The 11,338-nt window shown below is 41.1% G+C and overlaps 1 protein-coding gene across 1 annotated transcript; it reads right to left on the bottom strand.

Annotated features, from left to right (window-relative positions):
• Positions 1 to 4,771: 4,771 nt before the first annotated feature.
• Positions 4,772 to 7,669, bottom strand: LOC115209592. Its single transcript, XM_029778032.1, has one exon. The coding sequence runs from the start codon at positions 7,667 to 7,669 to the stop codon at positions 4,772 to 4,774; it is 2,898 nt and encodes a 965-aa protein (XP_029633892.1).
• Between the last annotated feature and the right edge of the window lie 3,669 nt (positions 7,670 to 11,338).

The raw sequence follows: 11,338 nt of genomic DNA, 5'->3' as shown, positions 1-11,338 counted from the left end.
TTAAATTACTTTTAGTGTTTCTCGGAAGCCACATTCAAAGCATCATTATATATATAATTTGCTCCTATTGTTTGTGTGTATTTTCATAGGAGAAAAAACATTTAAATAGGTAATTTAATCGTTCTTGAATGTAATGATAGTAATGGTAAATTAATTTATTGAAGTATTCATGTTGCAGTAAGAGTGAATATTTCTTTATAAACAATTAAAAATAAATTTTGTTGTGCATAAGCAAATAGATTTGCTTTTGCTCGTACGTAGCCACATAAAGTCCGTCATGTGAAAAGCATGGTTCTTCAAGCTGCTACCCAGCAACTTTTAGTTTTTGGCACTAACTTTTATTAATGCTCATGACAAAAAAAAGTGTGATAGGAAACTGTAACCGCTTAAATTGGAATGGGATATTAGATGGTATAACTGGTATGTAAGGAACAAAGACGGCCTCACCTTTATCACAACCAGAGGCAAAAATATTTGCCTCACTGCAGTTCCTCATAAATTTGTGCACAATTAGTGTTGTACCATTGCATAATTTTTGTTGAGGAAAAGTATGCAAATTTGGTGTGATGACTTAATGCAATGCAGAAGTAGTATATCTCAAATTTCAGTTTTCAGTTTTAAGTAGTTTAGGAGTTATAGAGTTTATAATTTGTTACCACTTAGGCCCTACTTCCTGAAATATCCACTTCCTCGCCTTTTTATTTCTATGACGCTGAAAACGTGATTATATTAACTATTTTTCAGAATAGTAGGCTTTTCCAACTAGAGTATCTAAAATGATCTCTTATCAGAGAAGTGCTTGTGTCACTGAAAGAAACAAAGAAAAAAAAGGAAAAAAGAACAAAGGAAATTTTGAAAGATGTAATATTTTATGGGAAAAGAAATTAAATTTCCCATATTTATCAATTCAAAACGTACAAGCAGAAAAATGCTGAATTCCTGCAATAAATGTGTAAAATGAGGAAAATGTGATTCCTTGAAAGGAATTTTTGACATCACAAAGGAAAATGGTGAATGGCTGTGATGATAGATGGTTATATCATCTTCAATTTGAAAGCAAGGGACAGGTTAGATATACAACTGGAAAGACAGCCAGCTCCAAAACTATCCATCCATCCAAAAGAAGAAAAGTGACCTCAATGGCAACTTCAACCAGAGCAACTCCAGTGTCATCGTCAACATCTGAAGCAGAAACTGAAAGTGAATATCCAGAGTCCGAAAAATTAGATGAAAAATCCTCACAAACAACGAGGAAGTATAACAAAACTAGAATTGCAACCAAGTTAGTAATATCTTCCAAGCTATCAACCCCAAAGCAGCAACAGTTTGTCGACTTTATCAGGATGGAATCAATCTGGTATTTACAGCTGTTAAACTAAAAAAGAAAATAAAGAAAACACTACATTTAGAAAACTGGTCATTGCATTTTGATGGTAAATGTTTTGATGATCAAGAATACCAAGCACTAGTTTTAAAGAACCAATAGTTAACTTAGAAGAACTCCAATTACTAAACGGAAAAGCCGATACTGTTGTGAAAGAAATAACACCTGTTTTAGATGATTACAATTTATGGAAGTGTGTAAAGATTATTGTCGCTGACACAACGAGTGTGACCACTGGGAAAAGAAATGGCATTGTCATTCAGATGCAAGGACACATATGGAGACACATATCTATACATAACAGACGCACATACATATTCACACAAGCCCATACAGAAACACACTCAAAAAGGCACAGACAAAAAGACAGAGATACACACACACGCACATACAAACACATGCACACACACAAACACAAACATGAACACATATATACAAACGTGCATACATGCATAAACGCACACACACACACACATGCATACACATTTACATGTACACATACATATGCGTATGTGCACGCACACTGAGGCACACGCATGCTCACATACGAACAAACAAAAAGAACGCAGCTCCGATAACAGACAGAGTCAATGACTCTTGAAAAGGTTGTAAGATGCAACAAAAGTTTTAGAAAAATAAATAAATGAGTGGAAATTGAACCAGTGAGTGTGTTAAATAATTAGGCACTAAAAGAGAATGACTCTCCCAAGATTCAATACACATAACCTCACTCACACACACACATATATACACACATATTTATAGATACACACACACACACACACACACACACACACTCATATACATATGTGATCTAAGAGATACCACCATGCTAGAGATAGCAGTCAAAATTTGACTCTAAAACCACTTCATGTATTCATGAAAAGACAAATAGACAAATAAACTAGCTAAATATTTTTGGATAATCACAGATCCGGATTTCTGGCTCTGTATAAAAATATACCCTTAATTATTATTTTAATAATAATTTATACCTACGAGATTTTTATTCCCATGCTGGCCACTTGATATGATTGTTGTTTTAAAGAACGATCTTATCCTTATATAAAAATTTATATATTTACTTCATTATATTCACTGTGGTGGTACTTTGACCATATAACACGTGAAGTTTAGACGGGCAATTAAACCGGTCGTGTATATAAGTACATATACATGTATGTATACATGCGTATTTAGGAGCACTCCGTCGGTTACGACGACGAGGGTCCCAGCTGATACGATCAACGGAACAGCCTGCTCGTGGAATTAACGTGCAAGTGGCTGAGCACTCCACAGACACGATTACCCTTAACGTAGTTCTCAGGGAGATTCAGCGTGACACAAAGTGTGACAAGGCCGGCCCTTTGAAATACAGGTACAACTAACTTTTGCCAGCTGAGTGGACTGGAGCAACGTGAAATAAAGTGTCTTGCTCAAGGACACAACGCATCGCCGGGAATCGAACTCACGACCTTACAATCGTCAGCCGAATGCTCTAACCACTAAGCCATGCGCCTTCACATGCGTATATAGAATAAATTACTGAAATTTTCCTTCAATACTAACGTGCGAGCTTCATCACATGGGGACAAATGTGCAAAGCACTTTTCAACCTAGCTCCTCCAATTAGGAAATGAGAAAGTACCATTTGATGGGAATGGTAATATCGGTTTGGCTCATATTGCTATCACGGTGAATTCCCCAGCTGAATTGAAGAACAGGGTATTTCCAAACTTACGTAATGATTATAATTCACATAAATAGTCAGACTCCGAAAGAGAGCGGTGCCGTGTCTGTCCCTTCTTCCCTGGACAGAACCGTGGCTTCAACTCCGGGTTTCGCTGCCTCGTAGCGTTTCTGCAGCTTTTCTTCCCTTCCCGGCATCACCCCGCCTTGGCGCGCGTCGTTTTCGTGGCGACCACCGTCATGGCACTCGCTCGTTGACCGCAGTCCGGACGCAGTTCGTCGCAGCCGTTTCGAAAGGATCAGGTGGAGGAAGCGACGACGACCACCGACGCGTAGGGCGCCGGGCGAGTCTAAAAGCTGCAGCGGGCCCGCGCCAATCGCCGCTGCCCCTCTCGTCTGCCGACCTAGTCGCTGGCCTTCTTCGCCTTCTCCTCCTCTTCCGCCCGGAACCGGCCCCACTTCAAATCGACCCGCACCGTAGCCCGTCCGCAGCGGCCCCGGTGTGCGGCAGTCGGATCGCAAACCGTTTTTTGTATCGCGAACGCTTCTTCGCGCGTCGACCCGTGTTGTTTTCGCCTCTTCTCCTCCTCCGGGACGAGGAGCTGGCGCGCGCGTATACGAACGGCGGCCGAACTCGCGAGCGCCCGCGCCCCTGTTTTCGGCCCCTCCGATTCCTTTCGTTCTCGTTTCCGATCGTCGGCGGCGGGCGGCTGCTTCCCGAGCTTCCGCCGCCGCCGCCGCGCGCTTCGTTCTCTCGAAACGTACGTCGGTGATACCTGGTTGATCCTGCCAGTAGTCATATGCTGTAGTGGTGCTGATTAGATGAATCACAACACAGTGGTGGAGATGTTTTCATTGATGGGCGTTATGATTAAATTTGTTGTTGTATAAAATGATCTGTTGCTTAGTTTCCAAAGTGTATGTTGCGATCGTGTTGTCGCTTATGTAAACTTTAACAGTGAGAGTGTAGATGTAGGGGGTAGATGTGTCATGTACGTTGGATATAGAAGAGGAGGCTGGTGGTTTGATGACGAATGGATAGAAATAGAGGTGAGCGAAGGACAGGTGTTGGTTAAGTGTGAATTAATGTCATGAAACGCCTAAAAATGTAAATGCCATCATAAAAGAAAGTTGTATGTAAGTGAAATACTAACGTGTTCGAAAATGATGAAACGTAGTAATCCTATAAAACCTCCTTGTACACAATGTTTTTTGTTTTTCGTTGTGGAACAAATGCGAAAGCATCAGTGTTGCTGCCGACACACGTGCAGCCAACATAAAGCTGACCATGAGAGAAACATGGCTCTCCCAAATGTATTCCCGCCACAGACAGTGTTTGACCCTGCGCTTTGTTAATTGACAATGCGAAACATGGCCTTACTGGGACCTGGGACCTCCGAAATATGAAAGGTAGGCCTGCTCCTGATGGGAAAAGATGCATCCTAGGTATGAGCACAACGTTGCCTCGACCGCACCCTGTGATAATGGTGGCCTCAATCAGATTGGGAGATAAGGACTTAACGATCAAACGTGTGCCATTACATTGTTTTGGGGGAACCAAATTTCTAATGAGCATTATAGGGGCACCAACTTTAAGTTTGAGAATGTGTGGTGGTAGTCCGGGGGGCTCAACGGAATTGAGTACCTCTATTGGATAGTTGATGACGTCCTCTGGGTCAAGGAGTTGTATCGATAGACTTATAGACTGTTGTAAATGAGGTCAGTGTACCCGACCTCCATTGATGGATGTAGCGATTGAGCGTGACGCAGGAAATCTTCAGCCATATCATCTTTGTAGGTAAGCCATAAAGAGGCGGGATCAGCCAAGTCACACCATAGTAGTAGAATAGCGAAAAGCGATCTGATTTTTTTAGGAGATTTTAATGAAACACCTTCTGCCATAGTGGCGCCCCATTGTGAATCATCCTCCAAAAGTCGACGCCGAAAACAGGCTTCGCGGAAAGTATCACATAATACACCATCAACAGTTCTGATGTCTTGAAAACTTTGTGGGCCTAAAACCTCATGGAGGAGAAGGCGCAGGTGAAAACAGTCATGTTGGTTTGGAGGTACAGTGTAGACTCTTCCTAGACAACTGTTAAACTTGACACCAGGATGTCCTTCAACATCCTGACCCGACTTCCTACGCACCCAATTGTTGTTTGACCACACGTAGTAGGACGGGACCTGAGGGTATAAAAGTGTTTTAGCAAATGTGTCAAGTTGGCAAAGCCTAAAGAAACCGGTCAAAGTTGTTTCTTTTGGATTGGCCGCCAATTGTGCATCAGTCTGTTCAGTAAAGTAAGTTCGTTGGCCATTTTCCAAATGAACTGCTAGTTGTATGATGGCGGGGTGCCTTTGGTGAAGTGGAAACCCGAATATCCGCCAAAAAGCTTCACCACTGCTTATGTACCGACCTGCCAAGTACTGTGACACCTCATCCATGCTATTGGCCTTTTGAAGGCCAAACATGGCAGCGTCAGAACCCTTGTTAACATATTTACATATATACTTTATAGACTTGACTGAATGACAGAACTCCACATTTATGTGAGCATTAAAAGATTTCATCAGAAATGGACAGTACGGCACTACCCACCTATTATCCACTTGATGACCCCGTAACGTTATAGTGAATCCACCATTGTCAGGGTGCCTTCTTCTGTACAGTGGGTATTCGTCGCGGCCGGTCTGGGTCTCGTCCACGAACCTCTTTGGGTACCGTTTAGTGCACACGTGGTCTTTGTGGCATGAGGAGAACTTTTGAAAACCAGGACCGCACGGACCGTGTACCATGTGTGCCTTCACAATGTCGTACAGCTGCCGGTCAACAGTTGGGTCCGAAATTTCTGCTGCAATGAGATCATCAAAATCTGTTGGGTCTATTTTGTTGACCAACCAAAGCAAAATGTGCGCGTGTGGCAACCCTCTTTTCTGCCACTCAACAGTATACATGTGGCAGTTAACAGGCCCAAAAACCTGCCCTTTTTTTATTAAATGAATGAGCTTAGCCAGTTTCTGCCTGAAAACCCTTGCAATAATATCATGGCGATGACAGTACTGCTGCTCTGGGAGAAGTTCTCGCGTTACCTCAAACCACTTTGGGTTACATGTAAAGGTAATGAATAAATCGGGTCGCCCATAATGCCGAACGTAAGTCATAGCGTCTTGTGTTCGCTCGTGCATGTACCGTGGGCCCCCTGTATAGGTTGAGGGGAGAATGCACATTTTGCCGATATTGCGGGCGTCAGTGTCATTCCTGATGCCATCACGCAAATGGATGTAGGAGTCTGAGCGCAGCTGCTTCTGATTCAATTTGATGAAGCCCAGTCTCTCGGACTCCATCTTTGCAGCCATGTCAACTGCCAACTGGTGAAACAGTTCCCGTGATCTGTGCAGGGGGTTGAAATCATTATGCCTTGTCATGAAGCGGTATGAGTAAAAAGCCATACATGAAACAGTTTTAGATGTCGCAGCCGAGGGCTCGTTTGGTTTGTGGTGAGGAATGCCGAAATGGTACCCGTCTTCTCCATACGGAAAAAGAAGGGGATACTGCAGGGCGTCATATGACCGATGCGTCTCATTAATACGCTGAAGACCACTGTCGCGGCTTTGAAGAACTATGTCTCGCTGATTGTGCTGTTCACCATGGAGAACTATGGCCACTTCATTGCACGAAGGAGCGTTATATCGGCGCGCGTGCTCCCCAGAAGGCCTTTTGTCAGCATCGATGACAATGGTGAATGTTGGTGAAGGGGCTGTTTCCAAGGCGTATTTGAAACTGCGAATATAGCTGTTGTGGTCATGAAGCATGTTTTGCAGACTGAGCAGCACGTCCCTGTCGAAATTGTCAGCGTCAGTGTTTGCAGGTTGTGGAATTACACCGAAACGCAAATCAAGTTGCCTATTGTAATTTGTAATGAAATAAATTTGAAGGAACGAAGGTTTGCAATTTTGTAGTGGCTGGAGTGACCCAATAAGGTGATACACCTGGTCCTGGACCTTGAAAGTAGGCATCCAACCAGTTTCTCTGACAACGTTAGCCCCGAAAGAAGTCATCTGAAATGCACAATTGTACTTCCTGATGAGTTGAAGGAATTTTGATGACCTTGAGGTGGAACCATTAAGTAATTCCTTCAAAGGGTCTGGCAGCACCCGAAGAGGGGACAAGCTGACCTTACCGTTTAAGCAGCACATTGCAGGTGGTTCCCCAGCCCACTTTTTAGCATTGCAGAATTGGCAATTGAAGCACATTTCCCCAATATTCATGTCAGCGTGCATCGAGTAATTGAAGTTGGGCTCATACTTGAAAGCCCGTAGATGCCAGTAAGGGCTGTTTGGACTCGTCGGATCGCGGGTAGCCTCGCGGCGTCGACTGTTCCGCTGGAATGTAGAACGTTGCTGGTCTGAGTCGTGGGAATGTGTCGAAAATGTTGAAGCAGCAGTAGCCGCAGCGTTTGTTGCCAGTCGAGTGGCCCTTTGTTGTGGGTCCTCTGAAGCCCTTTGTGCAGCAACAGCAGAAGCCTTTATGGCCATGCGCTTCGACCTTGTTTCCGGATCCTCTGAAGCCCTGGAAGCAGCATCGTATGAAGCCATTTTTGCTAGGCGTGCGTTGCGCTGTTGTAAATTTTCAGCAGCTCGTGATTGCGCAGAACGTAAGGCGCTCTGTGAAAGTCTGAAAGCGTTTTTGTCGGAAGACTCGTTTGCGATAATCGCCTTTTGCGCCGCTGCTGCTGCAGTATGGCGGCCGGCATTTTATGTGAAAAAGAAAGGGTGAAAGTTACTTAAAGATAGAAATTGTAATGTGAATGAAATGTGGAAAAATGTTAGCCGTGGAAGGAAAAGAAAGAAATATTTGCAGCTGGAAGAAATTTTTTATGCAAGTATAGCGACAGACTGTGTAAAGTGTATTGAAAGTTGAGTTAAAAGCAAGAAAATAAAGTTAGATTTGTAAGAATGGAAGTAGTTTACGTACATGTTCGAAATGTGAAATGTTTTAGTTGTTTAATCAAATATTTGCGTAAAGTGTATAGAAACGTAAATTGAAAAAGAAAATGAATTGAAATTTTTAAGAAAAGAATTTGTTTACATACATGTGTCAAATGGCAAATGTTTGTGCAGTTGTCCGAAATGGAACCAGGCTCGTTCAAGGTACATTTGTGGTGTGTCATGGTGTGTGTTAAGTACGGTATATATAATGTGTTGCAGCTATAAACTTTACATGCCACGTGATTACAATAGTGAAACAGTAATAATAATAACAAACCTTTTTAATTTATCCCCATTTATGTGAAACAACTTATTCAAGTTCAAGTCATTGATGCAATTTTATACGAATTGCTAATACACACACACATAATAAGGGTGAAAAATTGAATATTAATTTGATTAATATGAATTGAAAACCAGTGGTGTAGCATATAAGACCATACGGGATCTTCTTCTAGCAAAGAGAAGATCCCGTATGAATGGCTCATCCCTGTCACACACACACACACACACACACACACACACACACACACTCACACACACACGCACACACACACACACACACGTTAGCTTACAATTTTCTTTCAACAATTGACACTGTCATATATGTATATGTTTGCGTGTCTATGTGTGTAAAGAGGAAGTGGGAGTAATAGGCAGAGTAAAGCCTTTGAAGTGAAAGAGGGAAATCGTAAAATATTGAGTTTTCTCGAATTTTTGCTTAATTGGGGGTCAAATTGAAAGAAATTTGTATGCCATGACCGACTGGAATGTACTTGGAAAAATCATAGGTAAACTCTAATTGAAGAAATTGTGTGAGGAGTAAATCGTTATGTATTTATTTGTTTCTGTTTGCTGTGTATTTTTTTTTGAGTAGTGGTTTAAGGTACACTTGCAAAGAGAAAGTAGGAGAAATTAGGGTGATAGCATGAGTGAAGCAGTTCATCCCTGTTATATAAATACTTTCACTTTAATTGTTGCACACTTGCAAAGAGAAAGTAGCAGAAAGTGTGGTGGTAATGGTAGGAGTGAAGCACTTGAAATGAAAGAGGGAAATCGTAAAATATTGAGTTTTCTTGAATTTTTGCTTAATTGGGGGTGAAATTGAAAAAACTTTACATGCCATGACCTAATGGAATCTACTTGGAAAAATGATAGGTAAATTCCAATTGAAGAAATTCTATATTGTAGAATTGTATAAAAAACGAACGGTTTGGGAGGCAGAGAAAATCTGCCTTTTATCATAAAAGATTCACCCTGAATTTATTGTATTCACCCTGAATTTATTGTCAGTTCCAGTATGGCAAGGTGAATTTTCTATCATTTGAATGACATTCGAACCACGGAAAAAAATGATAATGAGCAATCCATTTTCATGCACAGCAAATATCCAGTACTGAGTTATGGAATATATTCATTTTTAAGGTGGTAGCAATTGGAAGATTTGGTTATTTCTAGCAGTTTGAGCTACTGTGTGTAGGCTTCAGTGGTGTTGGAGAAGAGACAGAAGGCAGAGTTGTAAGTGTTGATTTTTATGTGTATACTAGCAGTATCGCCCGGCGTTGCTCGGGTTTGTAAGGGAAATAACTATATAAGCATTTTTAGAGAGTTACTTCCCTTATAGATGCCAATTCGGGCTTTTTTAGCCATTTCTGTTTTGGTGTCTTCAAGCCATGAAGTCGTTGTTCTAAAAGAACGCTGGTCTCCTTGACAACGCTTTACGACGTTGATTTCCTTACACTCCCTTCCCCACAGCTTCACGAGGGAGGGAAGAAGGGGAAGAAGCAAACACAGGTGCAGGTGTGACCATGGACGCCAACTCCGCCGCCATCGACACACGAAAAATTATGCATTAAAATGGAATAAAAAATGATGTTAAATTATTTTTAAAATCGTAGACTCATCGTAGACGCGTGCTAATAGCCAGACGGGCTCGATATGAATCACGACTATAAGATACCCGAATTTGGTTAAACTGCACCGCAAAATGTGGGAGGAGTTAGGAATCTAAATCGAAGGGGACAGACACTCACACAACTACAGTTTTATATATATAGATTTGTATCGAAGTATGAGAATAAGTGACGTGAAAGGTAAGTGTCATTCGGTGTAAAAAAGTTAAGTAAAAAGAAAGAGAAAAGTACAGATAATTGTTCTTGTACAATCAATTAAAAACAATGAATTGATGATTATATGGTTCTGTATTTCTAGTTCACTCACTCCCACTTCTCTCTCTCTCTCTCTCCCTCTCTCATACTCATATAAGATATCTATTTCTTTCTTTGTTTTTCCTTCTCTCCTTCTTTATCTCTGTGTCACACCTTTTCATTCCCTTTTTATCATTCTCCATCTGTTTTATACTCATTTCATATACTTTCTCCCCCCCCCCGTTTTCCCTATTCTCTTCTGGTCATTCTTTTTGCTCTTCTCAGTTTTCGTTTTATCATTGTCTTCTTTTAGTTTCAAAGGTCAATTGCATCATCATCATCAGCATCATCTTCATACTCCCCCCACTTCCTATTGATTTACCTTTTATTTTTTCCTTCTTCTTTTGTTCCTACCTCTGACTCGTTCTTCTTCTTCTTCTTACTCTCATTCACTTTTGTTTCTTTCTAAATCTTTTCCTTGCCATCCATTCATTTTGTTTCTTTTCCTTTTTTCTTTCTTTGTTTCTATTTATGCATTTTTCTTCTTTCCCTTTCATTCTTTCAGTTGCTTTTTCTTCCCCTGTCATTCATTTTCTTTTTGTTTCTCACTTGTCTTTCCTCTTCACTCTTTTTCTTTTGTTTTCTAACCACTTCCCTTTGTTTTCAACTTGCTTTTCCTGTCTTTCTTTCATTCTGATTCTTCTCTTTCTCCTCCTCCTCCCTTTCTTGTCTTTAGGTCTTCCTTGTTCATAATTCTGGTTCAATCAAAAAACAAAACTATAATAACAAATGTAGACTGTGTGTGTGTGTGTGTGTGTGTGTGTATTTATTTACTTATGCATGTATGTATAGATACACACATACATATACACACACACATGCATGCACACACACATGCATGCACACACACACACACAGACACACACACACACACGCACACATATGAATGAATAAAAACCGACTTTTATTCACTTCAGTGTTCAAGACATTAACAGTAGGATAAAAAGTACCAACCAGATAAATCAATAAACACAATCAGAATTAAACATTATTATTCTTCCATCTGCTTTTCTTTTCCCCTTGTTCTTCTCCTTGGTGGTGGTGATTTTCTATTAAAACCATAATGATT

The sequence above is a fragment of the Octopus sinensis genome, linkage group LG3 (assembly GCF_006345805.1).
Source record: "Octopus sinensis linkage group LG3, ASM634580v1, whole genome shotgun sequence".
Classification (NCBI taxonomy): domain Eukaryota; kingdom Metazoa; phylum Mollusca; class Cephalopoda; order Octopoda; family Octopodidae; genus Octopus; species Octopus sinensis.
This window is presented reverse-complemented; position numbering and strand designations above follow the sequence as displayed.

Bases quoted from the DNA above. Each gene is read 5' to 3' on its own strand.
- LOC115209592 (XM_029778032.1), bottom strand. From the start codon at position 7,669: ATGGCTTCATACGATGCTGCTTCCAGGGCTTCAGAGGATCCGGAAACA.